Below are 26,052 nucleotides of genomic sequence, written 5' to 3' on the forward strand. Positions count from 1 at the left end.
GGAAAAACCATTTCTGGGCTTTCTTGTGCTATAACATTTTTTCCGTTCACGGCACAAGTGTTTCTGGCAGCGTTAATAACGGTGACATTTTGTTGAACTCGTACAGAAGCAGGTGTCGGAACATTCCACCTTTGTGACCTGTAAAAAAAATCATCAACTTAATGAATCCAATGACACGCATATGACGCAATGAAATGACATAATTACTCCGACCAACAAATTTCAAACTAAGAAATACAGGGGGAAATAATTGAAATGGCACGAACTTATGCATCAAACAAACGTTTTATTTCTGTTAAAACTTCACACGAGTATATAAATACATCAGGATTGCTAAGATATTAATTAATATTCCATATAAAAATTTTCAAAATGTGTCATGTAAAGGATAAGAAAAAAAAAATCCATTTAGTAGTTTCCTGGAGATAAATTCAAATTTTACCCGATATTTTTATCGATACAATTTACTCCGTAATTAGAATTTTAAATATAAAATAAGTATAACTAAAACGGAAAAAAATGCTTCAATATATGGAAAATATAGATTTTAAAATCCTAAAATATTTAAAGATTCTCATTTGATTTAATATCTAAAACATGATTCATGTCTACGACTTGAGTCATGTACTCGTGTGTGTATATGTCTATGACTTATACATACACGAGTAAAAGAATTTCTCAAGAAAAAATAATGTAATAGACAATATCAATTTAAATATAAGTAAAGAGTGAAAAAAAATTGCTTTCAGTAAGTACTCGAGAGAAAATTACTTCGTTCGTATTACCATAAATACTTAAGCATATCACGTCCCGAAGTAGTATTTATTATGTTTGGGGACGTGATACGCTTAAGTATTTATAGAAATTATAAAAGTTATTTATAAATATTTAATGTTAGATTCTTGTATAGCTAAAAATACTTTATGTGTTTTAGGTAACGAATTAAGTTATTAGGTCTCCTTTAAATTAATGTCGTTTAATGACTACTGCTATCTTGAAAGATGAAAATTAAAAATGATTATGTTACTGTTATAATGGTGTAGCTACGATAATGAGACAATACAAAAAGGAAAGTTTGCACAAAAAGATTTTTAAACTTTGTTCCTATCTTACATCAATAAGAAATTTTTGAAAAACTTTCTATAGCAATGTTCCGTCAATATTGTTCGAAAAGATTAAAAGTCTTATCTAGAAAATGAGGTTTATCGATGAATTTTCCCTGCAATATACAAGACGACAATCGATTATTACTGTGTTAATTTTGTAAAGAATGCTTACTGTTCAAACGATCGACAATATGTAATTCTTAAGAATAAATGTATTATATATATGTATGTACATTATTATTTGTATGTAGTTTTAAATATTCATAAAATATTTACTACAGTACAGTTAGACTGAAATTTTCAAATTGCAAACCTATACATTTCCACTGTTGTCCGTCCGTCTGTCTTTCGTTAATCTCGCGAACAGAGTTAGATAGATGAAAGAGAAGATCAGATATGGAAACCTTAATATCCTGAGGTCCGATTAAATATATATCTGTCGTCTTGACCGGAAGTCACGTGATTTTAATCTAAAATTTTCTCTAGATAGATGACCAGCACGACTCGATTATTTTCAGGAGGAACATGATGTACAGGGGCAGGACACCACTAAAATCCAGATCAGTTATGTTTCAGTGACCCCGATTAACTATATACGAACTTCTGATTTGGACCGGAAATCACGTGAATTTTTTAAATTAAAAGATGATTTCTCGTTTATTTTCAATTCCTTTTTCTAGTGTACAAGATCAGATACTTTTTTGTAGTGTACAAGAGCAGAGTCTTTCTCGTTGTTATTGAAAACAACGAGAAAGACTCTGCAAGAAGCGGTCGTCAATTGAAATTTAAGTTAAATTATTTTGGCTCGGAATATTTATTCATGATTTTCATACGCAAAACCACCGTTAAATTTAACATTACCTGTTTTATATTTTATAAATCTCATTTATTAAGACTTAATATTCGAGGACAAGAGTGCAATATTGTTTTAAAAAAATTTAACAAATTTATTTTACAATTTCTACAATTCATTATTTTTTTATGAGAAATAAAAATTCATGTGTTACAATTCTCTTCTAAACATGAACACGTAATCAATTATAATTTGATATAAAGATATTTTTAGATTATATTATATCACTGAAAAGTAGGGCAATGATAAGCAAGCATTATAGAGTTATGCTTCCAAACAGGTAAAATTTTACTTCAAATCTCAGATTGAATTTACATTTATTCTATAGAAAGTAATTATTTCAAGAAATCATTTAATTAATTCGGATTTTAACAATATAACGTTTCGTATTTGTAAATCATTTATACAGGAATTCTCTTTGTAATGATGAAGAACAAAATTTTTGTAAATTAACTTTCGCAATATATTTAGCTGAGGTTAAATATTTTATATTAATATAATGCGCATAAAAAGCTAAATTGCCTTATAATTTAATAAACGTATTTTTACCTTAATAGTATTGTCTATCCGATATTTTTATTTTAATATTTAATCCCAATAGTTGTAATTTTAATCTGAAAGTTTCTCTCTGTTATCTTTAGATCCAATTTTATAGCTGAAGCGATTAAGGCGTTAGCCTACAGTTTTGGAGATCCAGGTTCGAATCCGGAAGTTGCTCTTCCAGGAATTTTTTTTAGGGGTGGCCTGTCTTACCATCATCCAGCCCTCCCCATTGTGGGCTTGGTCAAACTGTTTTAAGGTTTGTCAAAATATTAATATATATATATATATATATTTTTTTTTTTTTTTGCAAATAGTTTAGTAAATCAAATTACAAATTTTTGTTATTGTTTCTCAGTATTTAAATATGTAAATGATATGTTTTAATTATGGTAATCTTAAAATTGCATGGCATTAAAACATTTCAGATATTTTAAAAAATAACATGGAACGTTATTTAAAAGGAAAATCAATGTTTCTACATTATTGTATAGAAAATTATGAGAATATTCATTCAATTTAAAATTAGAAAACATATAAATTCCATTAAAGCGTTTAACCATCGAGATAAATAAAGATGAATTTTTCTTTATTTAGGCCTGCTTTTAATTCATTAAAAATTCGCTGTTTAAAGTAATAAATATTTAATCATTTTTATTCATAATGCTTTTATTATAGACTAATCTTTAATGCATAAAGATTAATTCCTGTTTTTTAAAGAAAATTCATAATTTATACATTGTTTACTGCCTTGAAATTTTAAATTTCGACGGCAGATAGATTTAAACTCCACTTACGAGTTGTTTAGAATTCCATTACAATACATTTCAACACGTTATACATAAAACGTACACAAGAAATAAATTGATTTTTGAGGTGACGTTCCACCTATATGAAATATTGATTGATAAAAATCTCACTACAAACTTTCTATTTTTGTTATTGTAGGTTTTATGCATTCATTTAAAAGAAACTCAAAAGGAGATTTTATCAATTACCTCTTCAAATTTGAAGATAGAATGATTGGTTAATGTTACCTACGATTCCAAGATGGCGGCTCGTCTCTGATTCCAGCAAATAGAAGAAGGAAAACAGTGGGGACGCACGTTCTAACCTAACCTAACCTATTCTAATAAATTACCATAATTATTACTAACAAAATTATTAGAATAGGTTAGGTTAAGTTAGAACGTGCGTCTCCACTGTTTCTTTGCTGGAATCAGACGAGCCGCCATCTTGGAACCATAGGTAAACATTAACAGAATAACTATACAATGGGAAGTTTCTCATGCACATTAGCCTACGGAAACTAAACCAAATTCTAATATAAATCGGATTTTTCGTGAGTAATTTAAATCGAAACTTTGTTCCTTCTTTTTATTCATGCTACTGTCTACTTTGTAGATAGACTCATCTGTTATAATGCGATGTGAAAATAGTAACGGAGATAAAACTCGATAGGATTGAGAACTTGACGGATAATCTCTTTCAAAAACGTTACTACAAAAATTATTTTTAGCTGTTGCATGTTTATCATTTTCTTTAAGTTTTCATTTTCCTTCGAAGCATTTCTCGTTGACTGTTATGATTAATAGAAACTAATAAAAAGATTTATAAAAGTATAAAGTCTAAAACTGATAATTAATTAATTATTTAGTAAAAAAAAAGTCATGTAAAATGTTTGATGTTAATTTTTGCATACTTGTAATTCTTTTTCTTTTCAAAATGTGCTATAAAATCTATTTTTAGGAAGAAACTATTTTTTGTTTTCTTTCTTTTTTGTGTAAAATAGTTCATAATTCTTTAGGAATTTAATTAAATTTTTGGTAATTTCGCTTTCGGATGTATAAACCTGACATTTTAATTAAAATAAAGAGAAGAATTCTTCAACAATTCTTTTATATAGGAAACTTTTTTAAGAGTACATTCGGCATAAAGTAACAAATTGATGGAAATGGACGGATATTCAACAACTATTGCTCTGAATAATTACACAATTCATTTTATATACATACATTACAAGAAAAAGCAACATAAGAGAGACTGGTGTATCATGTAAACATTTGCTCATTGTATATAACGAATAAATATGAAATTAATCACGAGGACGGAGTTTACTCATTGATTTACTTTTCACAAAATATGGACGAAGTCGATTCCGTGTTTCGCTACTTAAAAATTTCCTCTCTTCCTAATGATTAATTTCTGTATCATTTCCGCATTATAAATAATGATTTTTTGAAACGAACCACAACGGAACACTAGTCTGTTAGAACACCACAAATCGATCGGATCGATCCATTCATCAAACCGTACTGATAAAATATTGTTCTCGAATGGTACTGCCGAGGACCGCTTGCTCTTGGTGTCTTGTTAAAGTTACTTGAATTTTCTTTTTTAGTAATTCCTCTCTCAAAGACTTTACGTCTTTTTCCGCTTGGATGCGAAGCTGAAATTTCAATTAATTAGTTAGAATTTACTCTAATTACAAATACAGATATCACTTGGCTTACTTTAATTTCTGCTGACAATTTCAATCTGGTTCCTTCCACCCTTCTTCTTAGATCCTCGATTTCTTGTAATAAACGGGCGATCATGATTTTATAACTTAACTGTAAAAAAAATTAACTCAATAAATATTTATGGCACGTTTAATCTACTTTCGTAAATCGATTATTTAATTCGAAAAAAGTTCGAGCTTTCATGTATGAAAATGAAAGTGTTTTCCCAAGTTGCAACGTCTGGGTCAAGAGACATTATGAGGTGACTGACCTAATGACGTCACGACAGACTCTATGTTTATTAAGCTTTAATGAAAAAATACTTCCTGATCACATGACTGAAACTTTTTCACTTATCATAATTAATAGTGTTCCGAATCATTTGTTTTCTCGTTATTTCATACATACAACATTGTTTATGTATTAGAAAAGCTCTTGGAAAATTTTAATAAATTTCATTTTAATTTTTATATGAAATTTATAATTTTGCATATTTATTAAATATTTTCAATTTTTGTTATACAAGTTATACTATATTTACTATAACAACATAAAAAGTATTGAGTAATTTCCAGTAAGCGAACAGACTCATATTTCTTAATGTTTGAAGTTTGCTCATCCTGATGTAGCCCAAAATTGTCTGATGGCACAGACTTATCACACCTTGTAGGTTAAGTGATGAAACGGAGTCAGAGATCAAGTTTAAAAGTATATTCTTTATTAGTATTGGAAATGCGTTTCGGACTCAAAGTCCCCCAGTCTGTGAAATCAGCCAAATTCGGGCTATATCAGGAAGCATTAACTTAGACAAGAAGCGAGAATATTTACAAGAAAATTGCCCATTACCACTGAACACTGATCGTGGATTCGCTCCTGACCAACGGATTAATCGCATGGAGTTTTCCGGGCTTTCTTCACGTGCCTATCACCTTGAAAGAGCCAATTTTCCACAGAAAGTCCTTCCGGAAAGTACCCCACCTTGACAGATCGATTGTGCCTTATTCCATCAAACCAAGCCTCTTGGTAAAATTTTTAAAGCTTGGCCTCGATTTTACATATTTGCATATAAACCACTTTTTCCTGCTTTTCAATGAGGGATATAACTTAATAAATCGCTACACAATTTATTAAGTTGTCTTCTCCAGTGAAACTCAAATCGAGTTTAAATTTGATTGGAGTTTATTATGAAAATACACTTACTTAAGTATGAAACCAAATTAGATTTTTTATTCATAATTTTGAGTACGTAAACAAAACACGTTCAACATTTCGTTAGAAGTCTCATTAACCAAACTGAATTCGTTAAGCGAAGCGACGTATCATTTGTCAAAAACACGAAAACCCACTTACTTTATTGGAAGGTTTCTCTACTCTTCCAGAAGCCACTAAAATGGCCGCCACACCCGCTTGGACTTTAGCCAGAAGTTCTCGATGCAATCGTTCTAACTCCTGTCTCATCTTGGAGCAATCTTCTTCCAATTTCGGAGTGACTTTTTTCGCATCCAAATATCTTTTTCTCCATAATTCTCGTACTGGAACGAAAATAATTTCGATATCATCACATTCTACTACCAGCAAAACTCCCATGCCGCAGGAATTGGTTCTTCTGTATGTTGCCGTCACGCAGTACATACTTTTCAAGGACAGGTTTATCGATGCCGACCTTGCCACTGTTAACACGAACAATAACTGCGCGTGTGCGATAGTTAAAGCTCGCGTGATAGCATATTGGGTGGAGTTTTGAGATGTTCCGGGGATGAGATTACGGTCCCCAAATAAGGCATGAATCAATTCAATTGCGTCACACTAGAGATGAGATAAATAAATTCCCCATAGCAGTTGTAAATTTACAACTTATAAAATTGTTTAATTAAAAATTATTTTCAATTTCCACTCTATTTTCGTCTTGAAAAGAATTATTTTACATTAATATTTAGGTACGGTACCTATATATGCAGGCTATGTAGATACAATACTCTATAATCATATTCTATTCTGAATATTAGGTCCTAAATGAATTTGATTGCAAGACGGAAATACTCTAATTTCCTGTAATTGACAGTCAATTACAAGAGATATTCAACTGCATATATTACTTAGAAGGCCCATAGAAGGCAGAGGTGGCTGAGCGATCCCTGTCCATTGTTCTAAATGACGAAATTCTGTTTAATTATCTGAAAATTTTAAATGAGTAATTATTAATTTTAAAATTTTTTGCACCGTTTTGTACGTACATTATTTAATAGTATTAGACGTATACAGTACTACAGTACTATTTAATAATAATTATTATTATTCGCTTTGAGCAGTTTTAGCAAATTTGTGACGAGGGAGCTGCCAAATCGTTTATATATAATTGGTTGTGGCGTGCGATAATATGTATCCTAATTGTAATAGGTATCAATGTGAATAGGAATGAGAGCAGAGAGAGTTGCCAAACAGTAATGTTGTTTTATTTATAAAAAGTGATTGGTGCAATATGCAGTTTCTACTGGAAATTCTAGAATTCTTATTTGAATTAAGATAATTCAAATATGTCGCAGTATTATTTAACATTTATAATAGGCTACAATAGTGAATATTTTTTAATTAAACTACATCGAAAACGAAACCAACAACAACAGCAACACCGACAACGACTAATACTAATTACATAAACAAATACAAAAACAGTTATTACCACTAATGAACTCATGGCTATCTCAAGATCGGAGAAGATGTAATTAAACATAAGCTTCATGTTTTCAAGTGGATTGGTTATAATATATAGGCCTACATATGACTTCGATATTCAAAAAAACCTGGTTGCTGCATTCTATCAAAAGAAAGCAAGTTCCATCTATTGGTTACATATTCTGGAAACGTGTTTTTAGTAGTAATAAAGCTTCCCAAAATACGCAACTTCTGAAATTCATTATGCTATATGTATGTAGCAAAACAAAACACAATGAAATGAAATGGGTTTAAGTCTATTATAGTAAATAATGACTGGAGAGTTAAAGATATTAACATTATGTCAAGTCTATTGTAGAAATAATACAGTTTGTCGTCATTAATAAACTTTCTCTTAGAAGTACTTATGATACAGAAAATCGCGAGAAAAATAATTTATTCAGAAATCTTTATGAATTCACATGGAAAAGATGAAACGTTGCCAAATGTAGTAAATGCATTCCAGCTAATGCTAACTTAATTATTTATCAATGTTAATTATTGCTAATGCTAATGCAAATGCTAATTATATGATTACATTATTATAGACAAAATAAGAGAAAGATGTGAAGACATAGACGAAAGTCAACATTAGATCATCCCTTATCAAATGCAAGATCTAATTTTAATAAAAAAAAAAGATTTGGCAATAACATTGTGCAGAAGACGACATAGCAATAATGAAATTTGTGTAAACATGATGTAAATTATCATTAAAGAAGAAATTTATATTGCTAAATCTCTCCTCGGGAGGCAGTAAAGTCATAAAAATGCAAATGTCTTTAATGAATTACTGAATCAAAAAACTGCTTTTGAAGACAGCTATAATTTATTAGCAACACGTAGAACGTTTGGATACAGTAAAGCAATTTGTAAATCAACGTTTAGTGTTTTAACAAGAATAAACTGTTCATAAAGACAATAAATCTACTAACAGAGGAAGGCAAATTTTATTTTATTTGCATTCAAAAACAATCACGCCAAAAATATTAACATCGGCATAATGTTACGATAATTTAATGATTAAAAAAGCAGACGACTGCAATTATTTTAAAATTATTTTTACCTTATTTTCTATACTATTTTATATTTTAATTTTTAATGCTCTTTGTTTAGTTTAAAAATTCCACTAAATTTTTTTCTAGCATTTTAAGAATGATTTTCCTGTTTATATTTTAATTAATAAACATATGCATGTTTTTATAAAACAAAATAAACTGTTCTAAGCTTCTAAGCTATTTTATTACAATAACTTAAAAAATTTTATAGGCAAAGAATATCGCTGAAAGTTTGCAAAAGTTTTCTATTGGCTAGGATAAAAGTGCTTAAAAGCATTCAATCTCACTAAAAATATTTAAAAATTTTCCGGAAGGCCCTGTTCCTCTTTCCCTTGAGAGCACTTCGTATTTCCAGACCCCTGGTAGGGACAACACATAATTCACTAGAGCTATCCTATCAATATATAATTGAATAGCTATACCCTCGAATATAGAGGTAAGATAAAAGAGAAGGGATACAAATAATGTGAATACTGTATAGTAAATGAAATAAATTAGAGGAAGAAAGGGGAAAAATTGTAATAAAAATAAATATTATATCTTATTCTTTTACATTGATGAATCGAATTAATAAAAGAAGAACTCTAAGAGATAGATAATAATTCAAGTAGAAATATCAACAGCAAATTTTTCATCTGACACAGGAAAATATTTAATACTACTTTACCAAGAAAGATATTTCTGCAATAGACCCGGGAAATTAATCTAGTGAAGGAAATAACCATTCTGAGATTTTCTTCAAAAAAATATCTAATACGAACTGGAGAATAAACAAAATATTTTTTCCTTTTATATTATACACGGTATATAATAAAATTTATTTATTGAGAAGTAAGCCACGTTTAATTAAGAATCTTACAGCATTAAAATTTATTTTTACAATTAACATTCTATCATAAATTTCAAAAAAAAATTTAATTACTTCTGCAACTAAGGCTTTTGTAAAATCGACGGTATTATACTCTTAAAAGATTTCAATACATATCTTTTGGGAATTTATTTATTTTTTGCTTTGTCTCTCTTCTTTTGATATTTTTTCTTCTCAACTCCATAAAAAAAATATTTATTGATTAAATTGTTCTCAACAGTTTCTATTGATCGGATAGCCAAAACGGTTACGGCATCATTCTATCGTTCTTGGGGATGGGATCAAATTCACGTGAGCCAAAAAAATCCCAGCAATTTTTCGGGGTGATCTGTCCGAGATCTGTTAGGCCCCATAAGTTTACCCAATTTTGAGCCTGGCGAACCCACAATGGGCTTTTAAAAAGTTCTCTTAGTATCCATAGAGCAGAAAAGTTTCAAAAACCTGTTGATTTATCTATGCTTTGAAACACATATCTTTAGGTTTTCTATATCGATATACGTGTTCTTTATTTTTCAAGTAATTTTATATATATAAACTATTTACAAATTTTCATCTGAATACAATTAGCACTTTGTTTACTATTTCGTCTTATACAGCAGCAATATTATTTATGATAATAACGAGAAACTATTTATTGTAACATCGTCACAATGCCGGGCTGCAATTTTTAATCATATTTTTAATTTTATAATTAAAAATATATGTTCTTCATCTCAAATTAGTAATGGCTTGCCCCTGTACATCATACTTTTCCTTTAACAATAAAGTCGTGCCAATCATCTATTAATTGCTTTCAGGGGGAGTTTTGAATTGAAATAACATGACTCCCGGTTTGCATTGGAAGTTCATATATAGTTAATCAGGGCCTCCTGCCCATAAGATTTCCATATATTTCATCTAAATCAGTTCTCGACATTAAAGAAAAACAGACGAAGCGAACAGACGGAAGACGACACTGGAAATTTATGTCTGCAGCCCAACGAAGGCTTATTCTATTCAAAAATAATTACCAGAAGTGGCCTTGGTTTTTGAGTGGTTCTAGGCAAAATTTATTTTTGAAGCTTATTAAAACAGCGACGGAGCTAGAGATAGATTAATTTAGCTCTATAACAATATGAACATTTTTAATATATATACTTGTCTAAAACTTAAGGTCGAACACAATTACTTAGCGTGATAGCTAGAAAAAGTCACCGAACCAATATGGAAATGTTCCATACTGACAAGCCTTTCTAGTCATGTATTGGTAAGCAATTTTCATTCATTCTCCACTTATGTATCTTTTTTTCCAACTTATTTTTATTGCTTTGATTTGTAAGATGTGTATTACCCTTTGTTAGACGTCGAGTTCCCGCTGTTCATGTTCCCGCGTCCGTTTTTAAGTGTGTAGAAACAGACAGTAAAACACGCAATGAAGTAATAAAAATATTACAGTACGATAGTTTTACAATTAATTAGGAAATTCAATAGGTGTAAAAATTCACCTACAAAACTGAAAAAAGAAATCCAGTTCTGTAGCAACATTTCTTTCAATGAAGATCGAAAGTGAAAAATGTCTCTCTCGACACATTGTTGATCGGAGGTAGTTCTTGATCATTTTAAATGATCATTCTGTAGATATTGGTACAGTTAAATTTTCAATGATTACCAATTTGATAATTTAAATACTAAAATATACTACCAAATTTGCGAGGCCCCTAAAAGCTCGAGATCTTAGGCATCGCCTTTTTCGCTTATGTTAATTGTCTATTATTACTGTAAAAACTTTTTCTTTACAAATAAATAAAGATAATATATAATATATACTATTAGAAAATATTAGGAGGTTGCCATACCTCTCCGCTTTTTGGGGAGAAAAAATACAAGTAGGTAATGGCGTATGCAAATAGATAGATAAGGCCTTACCACAGGTATAGCCAATGATAAATGGGGGAATAAAGGTAAAGGAGAGGGAGGAGGGCAGGGAGGAGGGCAGGGGGAAGGACAGGGGGAAGGACAGGTGAGAAGAAAAGAGTGGGAGGGATCTTATGATGCCAGGCTGGAAACCGTTTACAACCAAAAGGGGTGTGTCTACTGTTACTCAAAGAGCGCTGTGCCGGCAGAATAAACACGGACATAATAATACAATAACAAAGTACAAACACCGCGTGTAAATAGATAAAATAGAACAAGATTACAAAATACCCTGAAAGTGTGAGCAGAAACAATTGTAATATCCTAAATAAAAACCAAGGTAGGTGTATGCAAATATAAAGATAAATATAAATCTTCATTTAAAAATTATTAAGATATCGAGAGTAATCCGAAGATTATTCAGAATTAGTAACATTTTAAAAATGAAATTTTTAAATAATAGGCAAGATTTCGAAGACAGTTTTTTGAATTACGATTTTGTGTTAAGCAGATCCGATAAAATTGCTTTGATAATGTTTTAAGTCATTTACGTTTTCAAGTAATAGATAAAAGACGACTTTGATTTATAATATTTCCATCTAACAAAAAATTAAACAGATTTTAAAAATCGAGTGTAATAGGCCTATAAGAAAACCAAAATGTATAAAATATTTGCCAAAGCTAGAAATCTTTTTTCCTCCTTATAAATGCGCAATCCGTTGCAAAATTTTTTGATCTAGTTAAAAAAATATTTAAAAAATTTTCAAATAATCAACTTTTTTATTATGTATTACTTGTGGAATATAGCAAATATTCCACAAGAGGCAATACACTTAAAACTTTTCAAAAGATTGCTGAAAATTTTTCCAAATAATCAATAAATTTTCAGCAATTCAAAATAAGTTTTGGGGTTTATTTTAAAAATAAAAATAGTTCCAAGGTAATAAAAGTGGTGATTAAAATCTTGTATCTTCAAAAAAACTTCTTATGAATAATGTCTTCAGAAAAAAAATTTGATATTCACTTTTTGTTCCAATATATTTTACCAACGAGTCCAACAAGGATCGGATCATTCATAATATTCGTAATTTTGTATTATATCATATCATAGAAATCGCCCCGATTTCAAAGTTATAACAAGAACCTTATACTAAATTGTGGAAGTGCTAATCACCAGATAGAGCAAGACTTTCATGGGTAATTAATCCAATCTGGAGATTTTCAGTTTAGGAAGTTTAGGAATTTTCTATCAGTAAAACTAATGTCAACTTCATTAAGCATCCTATTTGGTAAATAATTTTATTCGATAATTCACTTACAAGTTAGTAAACTATTCTTTAAAAATTTAGTTATATTCGCATCAACACTTAACTGCATCTTAAATTTACAATTTGAAAGTTTTCATGCGTCTCAACTGATAAATCCATGTTATTAAGAACTTAGTCGCACTAATTGCCTCATTTTTGTCTATTCATTTGTCTTTTGTATTTTTAAAGTCTTCAATAAATTACGTGCTTTGCTTAAATGGTCACGAGATTTAATGAGATATGTCTTTGAATTTGATTTTTATTTAACTTAGGAAATTTTTAGTTTGTGATTGTTTTTCTTTTTATTTTTCTTTTATTGGTTTTAACGTTGCTGAATTTTACGATTATGCATATTATTCTCTGTATTTGTGCACCTAGTGACTTTAGATAATCTTGAACCATAAATAATACTATTAGCCTAATCATTCGGCATTGAATGGAAAAATTTAATGGAAATGCTGTAATATTTTATTATGGCTACATAATGATGTTTAATGTGCAATTCATAAAAGCATATCTAGTGATAGCACAGGAATTCTTTTGGACAATTATAACACTATGTGTAAACGTCTTCTCAAACTTAAAAATAAATAAACAATAAACTCATTAGAGTAGATTTTTCGCAGCAAAAAGTGGACTGAAATATGGAAACGGATTGTGGCACGCTGTTTCTGGCATGTACAGTACGAAAATATCTGTGTTCTTTGCCTTGTAAAAATAAAGTGATTTACTGATAATTTTATAATTTTATAAAATAATTAAATCAGTGAAAACAAATAAGTTCCACTCATAGGCGTAGCTAGGGCGGGGAGGTGGGGGCGGCCCGCCCCGGGTGTCAACCGTGTAGGGTGACACCCGGTAGGCCTGTACCTAGAAAAAAAAAAGGTCAACGGCTCGCCTCTCATGACAGTTTCTTCACTACGAGGAGACGCCACGAGGGCTCGCACCAGCTAAAAATCTTACTATGATTTCTTCTATAAATCTAAACTCATATGTCGCGACATCGCATATTCAACATAGCGTTCAAGTTGCTCGAGTGCGAAGATATTACAATTCAACAGTGTTTTATAAAAGAGTTAAAAAGGATGACACTACGATATCCGCACCGGGTGTCACCCATGCTAGCTACGCCACTGGTTCCACTATTGTTCTTTCATTTTTCTAAGAGATGGAAAATAATTTTAATTAAGACAATCACATAGAGCTCTCACAAAAGATGCGATTCATAAGTGTATACTATATATTATATTTTTTTCTATTTGGTCATTTTATATTACCTCATTATTAGTAAATTTTGCTATAGATCAGCATTTTTTTCTTCTTATGTCATTAACAAAATCATTATTCAACAGACCTTTATGATTTAAAGCGAACACAAATAATAATAGTAAGTTACATGAATGAATAAAACGGAAATACTCAGTCAACCAAATAATCAAACACAATGATGCTAACGATGATCTTACCAATTCATTCACAAGGAAACATTAAGATGACATAACCGATTTATTTTTAACTTTATAAGAGAAAAATGTTGACCAAAAATAAGGAAATATAGTACGATACAAATTCTACTTCAATTATAGGACTTATTTGAAATTAAAATGTAGACCAGATTTGCTAAAATTTAATGAAAACAATAAGTATATACTAAACTTAACTAATAATTTTCCCAATAATAACATCGGTTAATTTGTGTTCGAAAACATAAATGTACAGTACTTTACCTGCAAATAATATCCTTTAATTCTTTATCATGCAAACAATTGTAAAAAAAATATATATAATATATATCAATTTTTGAGAAGTGTACAAGGAAACAGCAAAATTCCATAATTTAATGTTTTTATTTGTATAATCACAATTTTCCCACAAATATAGTACAGCATATACAGTATATTCAAAAATTTAAATGAAATTTTCGAAAAAGGATGTTGCACTTACGCAGGATGATTATAATTAAACTGATCCTACTTGAAGCCCGCTGGTCCGATTCTGATAGGTTACATGTCAATGAAATTTCGTGTATATGCTATTCACACTATGGGGAATAGATTTCTGAATGACAAAATTTAATTCAAGTTTTCACCACTAGGCAAAAATATGGCGTTTTAAGAACAAAATCCATAAGTCATCAAAGCGAAACGTTATTTTATACCGTACTCTATTTTACACCATGTGTTCAATATGTAAACCATAAGCTCGTTACATGTTGGAAGCATAATATAGCGTGATCGCGAGCACGAAGCATTTTGGTGAGAATATGACGACATGCTGCGTCATGCTGGGCTTCAGCTGAAGGATAGACTGTTATCATTGCTTTCTACATTAATTAATTTTCATAAATATACAACACTGTACTTGATCTTGAAATGTCATATTTTCTCTTAATAGTGAAAATTTGAACCATTACAATAGACCTCAGCAGACTCTGAATAGGGTCAATTATATCTACCCTGTACCTTAATAATTAAGGTTTATATAATATTCTAGGATATGAAAAATATTTTGTTTAATTCTTCCTATATAATTATTATAAATATTTATCGGTTATATTAAAGATAGATTTTCTAAAAAAGTTTTTTTTACTATTTTTGTTATATAAAGGTATGTAGAGTTTGGATGTTTGTTCTCATTTATATAATTGTTTACTAAGTTTATTGTATCATTGTAGCATATATTGAAGAGGGGCTAAAGCCCAAAATGCATTTACATTAAGAGTGGTAATAAAATATTTTGGATGATATTCTCGTCTGTTAGTTCTTGTAAGTCAGAAAAAATGTGGCTATTCACATCGGGTTTTGAAAAATACGTTTTTTAGTTCTATAAATTTACGATGTTATAACCCGATCCATAATAGTGAGATTTAAAGGAAAATTTTTCTAGTTTTGCAAGACATCATCTATTCGATAACACAATCTAATACACTTCATTTCACGAATTCAAAAATAAAGCGCTTCAAGGTCCAATATTTAGCATTATGTTCCTGAACATAAATTGAGCTATTCGACTGTATGATACTATCTCAACGAAGCAGGTGAGAAACTGATAAATCATTCAGTACCAAAGTATAAGAAATATTCTTACAAACAATTGTGAAGACACCCATATTTGAAGAAAAATGCAAAGATAGAAAATAACAATTTCTATCATTTTTGCTATTTATATAAAAAATAAATAATAGACTTTAAAGCGTTCTACAACGTATTACTATACGAAATTGATAGTCAAAAATTTTCTTATATTGTCATTATTGAGAAACTTATGACTTGTATATTTTTACATTAAATTTCTAATCTATTTTATTTTCTTATTTCCAATATCGTCTTCTTGCAATAATTTTAATAAAATATTGACACCATATCAACGATCTTCATAGTATTGAAAACTTCTATCTTCATAAACTTTAGCACTATTTTTCTTTACTGTTTTAATTATTTCATATCACTATAAACGTTGCAATAAATTGGGTTCTATTACCTCAACACTTTCTTACAAAAGTTTGGCGGCTACCGTTATGGTTGGATGCAGAAGTTTTTGGAGTAATAACTCCAAAAAATTCATGTATATTTAATATGTTAGAATTGAAGAGTATCCACAAACAAAAAGAGAAAAATATTCTAAACTCGGGTACATATATTTTGATTGTAAAGGGAAAGTTCATACTTATAAAGTATATTCTTATCTTCAACCAGAGTACGCTTAATCAAATTTTTAACTAATTAAAATAAAATAAAATTATTATATAAAAATTCAAGAGTTTGCCAACTGAAATATACTATCTGAATTAATTTGAAAATTGTTTAATAAATTGACTAATTTAGTTTCGAATTAGTTGGTATAACATAGATGTTCCAGGCAACAACTAAATAATTATACAGTATATCTCGTATGTATTCGAATATTATGTGTGTCAATGTGCTTAAAATATTATACTTATTTTTTATTTGAAGATCTGCCACATTTTATTAATATGATATTGAAACATTGGTAGGAATCTGCTTTTAAGACGGTTAACTGAATCTAATAAATTAGACTGTAATATTGAATATTGACTAAAGGTGAAGTGAGTAAATAATGTCCAGAAGAGGAAAAAATTTATAAATTAGAGCGACCGAGAAGAGATTAAAAAATAAAAATGTATATTGCTAATATTGTTAGTATCGTTACTATCAATGTAAGAAAGGTGAAGTTAATAAAAAAGAATTAATGTTGTACACTCGAAATTGAACCTGGTTATGTTTCGATGAACAAAAGTTCATGTCAAATAATTTATATGTCAATTTTTATTTATATGATCATTATGTGTGTTTAATTAAAAGATATTCTTTTGTTTATCTAGTAATGAATTAATAGTGATTAATAGTAAATAGTACTATTTGATACACAAGTAATGTTTCTCATATGTGTGTGTATATATTGTGTACTGTACATTATATACACTATATATACATATACAGATACACTGGTTAAGTATAGACTAAATATAGACATTACTCGAGTACATATATATATTTATTTATATAGTTATATATTATTTCTCAAATATTGGCAATAATGTGAATATTTCAAGAAAGAAAAATAATCTATCTTTAATATCGATCCACAACTTTTGAAGTTGCATATAATTTGATGACATGAGATAATCGTTAAAAAAAGAAAAAAATAATACCTTGATCTCTTCTGTGGTTTGCTCTGGTTTGTAAATGTTTAATTCTTCGAAGAAGTTCGTCTCTTCTTGTCTCGCAAAGTCTTAATTCCGAACGAAGTCTATCTAACAACAGTAATAATCTTTCCCCTGAAATACACATTATGTAATTAAAAATCTTATTTTAATAGGATAGTTTTTAACCGTTTTTATTCAACAACTCTTAAGCGAATTAAATTACGTGTTCACGGTCTTCTTTCCATCATTGTCATTAGGTAAATTGCAGTATCCATGACAACTGACCAAACAAATTATAGGGTTAGAACGTGAAAAAATCACTTCTTGACAATACTTTATCTAATATAAGATCAAATTCAGTTTAAAATCTTATATTTCGAACAATATTATTTCATTCGTAAAATTTATATCGATATTTTACTATTTCTTTATTAATCTACAACAAAGACTTGTGTGTAATTACTACGTTTGTAAGACGCGGACAGAAATTGGTTTAAAAACTTCTGCAATTTAGAGCTATGTGAAAAGATGATATATGAATTACGAATTAGTTTATATTGACATGGGAAAAATGTAGTTTTTTTTTAATATATCATATCAACAAATGAATGAATTAGTGATCATTCTATATTCTGATCACGTTAGTGCCATATTCATGTGATTGATCATTGATATTTATCACTATAATCAGAATTACGATACTGAAAAAAAATCTTTTAATCTATCAAAATCTTTTATAACTATCTTTTTATACTGATATTTTTTACTGATAGTTATAAAAATCTTTTATAACTATCAGTAAAAAATATTATCCAAATATAATATTTAAAAGATAGTTTACTTTTCAATTGCTACAAATAGAAAATTAATAATTACTTTTTGAGTCTCCTTTACCATTTTAGAATGGAAATTTTAGACAGAAAAATATTATGCATAAAACTCATAAGGCTATAACAAATTAAAATGCAAAGTTATACAGCGAAAACCGAATTTCTCTTAAGCAAAATAAATACTAAGTTAAATTGCAACTTACTTTCTGTAATATAATATTCGTGTCCACGAATATCTACTGATGATAACCATTGTCCCGTTCCAGCTAAACGTTGTCGATGAGATCTTTCGGCAGCGGGAGTTTCAGGTCCCATTTTTTCTCTTGATGCTAGTCCGTAACCATCCGAACGAGATCTTCTCATATTGCTAGGACTATAAACAGTCCTTCCATAGCGGTCTGTATCACGAAATGGTCTCCGAATCTTACTCAAATCATATCCAAATCTGTTTGTCTTCCCCTCTCTGTTAATACCACGTGATAAGGCATCGATCGTGACGTCATTGCTACCATCCAATAGTTCCTTCACTAACACCTCGATCTGTAATTTTCCATCTCGACTTAGGCTCTGTAAAGTTTCTCCACTAAATAGATGATGCTCTAAGACATCGTCTTCGAGTTTCGGCTTTTCTTTCTCTGGTTTTATTTCTGGATCAGACTCAGGTTTGCTTCCTTCGCTTTCAGTTTTAGTTGTTTCTGAAGAACTTTCATTTTCATTTTCTTTAATATCTTCAGTTTTTGTTTCTTCTGATTTTTGCTCATCTTCTTTTGTTTTCGTTTCGTCTTCTTTTTGTTCACTTTCTTCTTTCTTTTGTTCATTTTTTTCTTCTTGTTCTTGTGTAGTTTCTGGTTTATTTTCCCCATTTTCTGATTCCTTTTTGTCACGAGATCTTCCTAGTTCCATCTGTACTTGTCGTATTGTCTCGGCGGCAGCATCTGATACAGTTCCACCGTCATCTTCACCTTCTAATAGAAGAACATGATGCCGAACGATCTGATCATCTTGAGGTGGCGATTCATCAACATATTGCACCATTTCTGAACCGTTTGTTTCTGGTTTTCCATCTTCATTCACTAATCGTATGCTGGTATTTTCGATAATAACTGATTCTTCTTTCTTTTCTGCTTTTTTCTTCTTTCCAATTGTCTTTCTCTTTCCCTCTCCACCCGTAGGAGCTGTCGAATTTTTTATATCTTTTACTCTAACAGGAAGTGACGACATTGATTTGGCCGCTCGCATTTTACTGTTGTTTGTTCCTGTTGTTTTCACTTGTCCTACTGTTACCGGTATCCTACTTAGAGTGTCTAAACTACGATCACGTTTCTGGTGATTGGATTTCGTTCGTTGATCGATCTCTTCCTCGTACCTGTTGTAATCTTTCCGAAAACGACTCTCGTCTCTCCAATCTGTCCAGAGACCATCCGATCCATTTACAATCGATCCCTTCTGATAAATCTTCTTGCGTCTGGAAAAAAAACCACAAAACATAATTACTTATAATGGAATATCCGGGTTACTCCACTTATTAGTTGATTAAAATAGAAAAAATAATTATATCTTTGATCTTAATTAAAGACGCCTTATTCTATCACTAAATTTCAGAATTAACACGATTTTTATAATATATATAAATAAATTATTTTAAGGTTTTATCATTTTTAAATTTCCGAATTTCTTCGATTAGTACAAATATTATATTAATAAAATCTGAGTAAATTATATTTAAACTATTAAGAAATAGCCTATATTATCTAAATGATGTTACTAAAATTTTTAAACATTTAACTATATAATAATTTCAAGATTTATTGTATTTTGAAAGAAAATTAATGGAAATATTTTTCAAAATAAAATATATAAAAAAGATTTTAAAATTTTAACAGGCATACAAAAATACAATAAAGTCCTATAAAAATATTACGACGTGTTCTATAAAATGTTACTATACGCAATTAATAGTTAAAGACTTATCAATATCACCTGTAAGATCTGAAAGATTGTGGAATTTGATTTTGAGAGGAATCGACGATGTCATTTTCGGTAGTTAAATCATTAGGACGAGGTGGTGCCTTGCTCCAAGATTCTTTTTCCATATTATTCTTTGCTTGTCTTCGAGTTCGTCGTTTTCTTTCCACATTAGCATTGTTTGTGGTTGCCATGGTGATAGCCATGTCAGTATGGATGACCCCTGTATCAAGAGGGGGCATGAAGACGTCGGTGGTTAAGATTCTTTCGCTGTCACCGAAACTGTCGGGACTGGCTGAAAAGGTAATAAGAAAAAAATTGTCAAAGAAGGGATACACCCAACAACGCCTTATAAATCTCTGGACTCTATACAGGGTGTGGTTTAGTAAGAATTTAAACTGATATAGGTTAACGGGATTAAAAAACACATAGACAGATCATGATATAGTTAAATTTTAAATTAATTTTTCAAATCGATTTTTTCTAGCGACGAATTGTTAAACTGATTTTAGGATAAAGTTATAAATATTAATAAACTAGATACAAGTAATATATATTATTATTAACAACAACTAGGTTTAAACATAAATTAAATATATAAAATTCTTAAAAATCAATTAGTGTTTAGGAAAAGAGAACATATAAGTAAAATAAAATCGAGATTTGATGGAGTAAGCAGACTTGAACGTTGAATAATTGATTTTATAAACAAATTATGAATGAAAGTTTCTTTATATGCTTATTAAAATATTGATTTCGGAAGTAGGGAGTAAAAATTCATTGTAAAGAATCATTCTGCGGAAAAATATCAAACTAAATATGTTCAATATGTAATGTAAATCATACAATTTACAAATTAAGAATTAAGTTTTCCGAAAGTAAAATAATTTCAAATTAATCTAAATAAATACTTCAAAAATAATAATTAGTTTGTCTTCGTCTATAAGCTCAATCAAGCTAGTATCAATATAAATCTATTTAAAAATTAGAAATTTTGAGAATTAGAATAAATTCCGTAGGGAAAAGCATTTGTATCAAATTTCCAACGGCACGCAACAGAAGAGAAATGGGTCAAAGAAAATAATGCGCAAGTGAATTTACCTGAAGACCATATAAGGTAGCAAACACCTCTTTTGGGAATTCGCAGGACATGATGGAACACTCTGTAGGACTTGGGCATGGTTAACTGTGTTGATTCGGGTGGAGTGGAGGGTGACTAGGACGTGACACAACCGATCCGTAAAAAAGTTTTAGACTAGAAGCACGATAGATCCGGATCACGAACCGGCAGGTGTGTTCTCTCTTAGCTTTCTTAACTAGTTAGATCGCGTGTTATTCCATCTACTTGCGTCGTATCCGCTTTATGATGATAGCAAATCCACAATCGTTTATGAATATAGGGATAATTTAAGTCACAAAGCCGGTAGTGATTTACTATGATAGTATTGATTGAATCCTTAAATTCAAATTTCATAAACAGTGTAAAAAATTCTGTTTAATTTTATTTTTATCTTTTGAAACTCAATCAAACAGATGATTGTATCGTAAGCAACGAATCCAAATTTTGATTGAATAAAAAATATATTTATTTTTAAACAATAACAATATCCATCAGTGTTTTTGTTATAGGTATGATCAATTTGATTTTTTTTTTGTTCTGAAATTATTATTATTTTAGGTATCGATTTTGCATTTTAACACATAGAAACAAAATTAAAAAAATATTACAAAGATAGTCATTTTAAAAGTCCCATTTAAAAAAAAATCAAAATGCAAAAATGTTGCGTGTGATTAGCTAACTGGGTCTGATCCTAAAATAACAAGTAACGTTATAACTTCGACCACACCCAAGTCTGCGGCGTGCAATGTGACGTAGCTAAACAATACAAAAATTCGATTTTAAACCTCGAATAGTTATTAATTATATGTAAAATGACACCCACGATATCTTATCAGTTATTTCTGTTTTCTTTTAAAATGTGAAAGCAGCTGTGGATTTCAATCTATTAACTAGAGACTAAGCTTATATAAATATCACGTAAGATTATCCAATAACTTTTCATCGAATTTCAAATATTGACATAATAGAAACACCATCTTTATTCTTACGTTGGCATATTTGGAATCAGTAATAGACTAGGAAAACATTCAATCGATTCAACTGGCTATAGTTCAATCACCTGAATGAGAGTCCTGGCATTGAAGCATGTCCACTCATCAAATTAGATCATGGTTAAAAACTTAATGTGTTATTGCACTTTTCAAAGTGGAATATCTTTCATAATGAGATTACCTTTCTGCTATATATTCAAAATTATAATAAAGATCATATATCAGACTTTTTTAAAGAGTAGCAAAATGTTAATTCTAAAATGTTTTATAAGAAGAAAATTACCGATAAAAAAAAAAAAAAAAAAAGTGATTGTTATTAAAGATAGAGAAAACAGAATGACCTTTCATATAGATGATTTAGAAAAGTAAAAGAGATTTCTTGTAACAAGAGTTATTACTGAATAGGATTTAACACGCAAGACGGGGAAAAAGAGAAAAACACGATACAATTGCTTTTATTGCTTCAAATTCCAAAGTAATAAAAAAGTTCAGATCGATGACATTCAATTTACTAATCTGAAAAACTTATTAGGCGATTGCATTCTTCAATTTTAGGTATTAAAATTTTGGAAATGTTAAAAGTATAGTTTATGATTAAAACAGAAAGTATCAGCTGAAACAAATAGGAAAAATAATAATAAAGAGTAGAAATATTCCAGCTGCTTCAGTGTAGAATAAACTTTACGTATAAAAGCAATATACTTGAACCTTAGCCATTAATGTAAGCAAACAGATTACATTAATGAACACTCAAAGAATTCTATAATTATTAGCGATTTAAGAAACGTAATGTCTTTTATCAATTAAACAATTTATATAAAGATAGTATATCTAATAAATTCAGTATTTATTTCTTAATATTTTATATTATTCTATTATACAGTATGTACTGTACAGTTCATTACGTATAAAGTCATAGTTTATGTATAAGAATATAAGAATACCAGGTATAAGAAATAATTGTAGTCATTCAAATTTATTTCTGATTAAATTAAATATTATTTAAATTGCATATACCTAATGATGCAGAAATTATTTATATTTTCAAACTTAGAGAATTTTATACATAAAATTTATGTATAATATTTTATATTCCAGATTATTAATATAAAATATGTATGTATAAAAAATGCTTTACTCTTATGTAACTTTGCTAAAATAAATTAATTTTTGCCAGAGACAATTTTAAGATGAAATATTAGCCTATTTAGCTTTAACAAACTATGTCTTATTCTTTGTAGAAAATATTAAAAAAGACATTAATTTATTACATTTTTTTTCAAATTCTCCTAGTCAACATTTTAAAAAATCTTAGCAATTTTATAAAATATAGAAATTGGCAAAGTACTATTAATCTTCGCGAAAAAAAAATCAATGTTAAAAAAAAAACATTGTAAAATATTACAAGAACATATTTTTAAGACCTCCTAAAGCTGAAAACATCTTCGATAATCATAACGCATTAAGAAAAAATTAAATGAATTATTTTCTATCATTCTATAGTTTAAAGATATTTAAAAAAATACTTTACATAAAAAAGTTTTCAAAAGATTTATCTAATTATACAGAATTTAAAATTAGAAGCCACTGTATAATAAATCTTTTCTCAATCATAAATTTTGAATTTTTTAAAACTTAAAATTTTAAATAAATTTTTTCAATGTAAAATTTTCTAAATTTAAAAAATAAACTGCGTAGTAATGTTGCATTTTAATTAAAATACTTTATATATACACGTTTTAAAATATTCATAAATAAATAAATGCATTGTTTTACCAGTGCAATAATTGAAATGAAATTTGAGTAAAAAATTTTTAAAGATAATGTGCAGTTTCTATAGAGCATGAATTCACAGAGTAAAATATTCCTACCATGTAGTTAATGATAAATATAAATTGTACAGTACATTTACAATATCTCTTTAGGTAACAATATGCTGTCAAAAGAAAAAAAATATGATAGTGACATTTATGAAATATTTGAGACGCATTTTGTTTGAAGAGCTAATATAATCTACAAGTATACATATAGACAATGTATATTAATTTTTATTTAAAGAAATGCAAATTTTTATTCTTTGTGCGTAAAATTCTCTAACAGTAATTTTGTTTATTGTGCAGACACATCTAAATTTTCAAAAAAAGTTCAATTTTCAATTACTAGATGGCGTAACATGATAGTTACTATATATTTAGTGGGTCGAATTATATTTTGCGATTGTCAGCAAAGACTTTTTTTAAATCAAATTATGAAAAACAAATTAACGTGTTTTAAACACTAAAATAATTTTAAAAATTTTAATTTTAAAAAATATTTAAGCCATTAGACTTTTAAATATTTAAAGAAAAATAAAAATTTAATCTAAGTGTAATCACGATCCAACTATTTGCAAGCAGAAAAGTGAAATTGACTGGATCAAAACCGCTTTCTGATTACAGAGAAAGTAATTCCTACGAGGGAAATTACATTAATTCCCGAAAGCCAAAAATCGATGTCATTACTTAATTATCTTCTCTATTGGACGTAAATTATGTTCTTGTGAGTATACCTTCGTAGAATGAAACATCAAAAATTTCAATAACTGAAAAACCTATAGACCAAAACTTAATTATTAAACATAAAAAAATAACTGAAATAAAATGTGAACTGATACATATGTATAGTGTACACATTCCGTAAATACGCATCAATTTTCATAAGAATAAGGCTATTAATGTATTAATAAGGTTATTATTACGAATACACATAAATATGAATGGTTTCAATTTACTCAATACGTTAGAAGAGAATGTCGTTAGCTAATCAAATTATACATAATTTTACTTACTAACGTCTTCTCTAGATGGCTGACTGTTGCTTTCTGTGACACTCTCCTCCAATCCGCTATCGTCTGCGATGTGTGCCCAATAAGCTCCTGTATACGTTCCTTCTTTCAGATAAATCTCTGGCTCCGAAGCCTAAAATAAGTAGTCTTCGTGAGAAAGAAACGTGTTTACATTTTTTAAAACGACAGTAACTCTTCTCAACTTAGACAATGAAGATGAATGCTTCATGGAGCGTGTCCAACTCCACCCAAGATCGATAGTTAGCGAATATTAAATCTATAGAGCTTATAGACAATAATCATCCGATAGTGTATATCGTTCTAGCACATTTACAAATTAGATGACTGAACCGATAATTTAGCTTGCTGATATTAGGAAGCGAATATCAAATTTGAGACGTGAAAGAAAATTATCTAATGATGATTTATATCTTACAAGTTGGCTTCGCAAGTTGATATTTAAACATCTAGTCACGTTTGCCTCTAATTAGCTACTTTCGAGTATTTTATAAATCTCAATTAGTCTTTTACTTTAGATAATTCGTTTTCATTTTTTGTTCAGATGGAGAACGAATTTTCATGTCGGAAATCCATCAAATGTGGCATATATAATTTTCGTTATTATGTAATTTAGAGGATGAATCCATGTTACATGTCAATTTTTAATTTTCAGACAGTTATAAAAATTAATTTTTGAAAATATAAGATAAACTTTCGACATCATTTATGAGTGTTTTAGCCGTTACTTAAGAACGTCCAAACGTCCATTTAAATTTATTTTATGTTTTTGTTAGTTAATTAATCTATGATACAAGAG

The 26,052-nt window shown here is 29.0% G+C and overlaps 1 protein-coding gene across 2 annotated transcripts in view; it reads right to left on the minus strand.

Moving 5' to 3' along the window:
* Positions 1-4,381: 4,381 nt before the first annotated feature.
* Positions 4,382-26,052, minus strand: part of LOC136984332 (trichohyalin-like) — a 35,167-nt gene continuing 13,496 nt past the window's right edge. For both annotated transcript variants that reach the window (XM_067281269.1, XM_067281270.1), the window contains 7 exons: positions 25,239-25,368; positions 20,315-20,594; positions 18,538-19,799; positions 17,511-17,636; positions 6,351-6,532; positions 5,013-5,111; positions 4,382-4,948 (listed from right to left, as the gene is read on the minus strand). In XM_067281269.1, the coding sequence (XP_067137370.1) occupies positions 4,805-4,948; positions 5,013-5,111; positions 6,351-6,532; positions 17,511-17,636; positions 18,538-19,799; positions 20,315-20,594; positions 25,239-25,368 (2,223 nt within the window). In that variant the 3' untranslated portion in view covers positions 4,382-4,804. The remainder of the gene's footprint in view (positions 4,949-5,012; positions 5,112-6,350; positions 6,533-17,510; positions 17,637-18,537; positions 19,800-20,314; positions 20,595-25,238; positions 25,369-26,052) is intronic.

This window comes from Centruroides vittatus, unplaced genomic scaffold (genome assembly GCF_030686945.1).
Source record: "Centruroides vittatus isolate TY-2023 unplaced genomic scaffold, ASM3068694v2 contig_913, whole genome shotgun sequence".
Lineage (NCBI taxonomy): Eukaryota > Metazoa > Arthropoda > Arachnida > Scorpiones > Buthidae > Centruroides > Centruroides vittatus.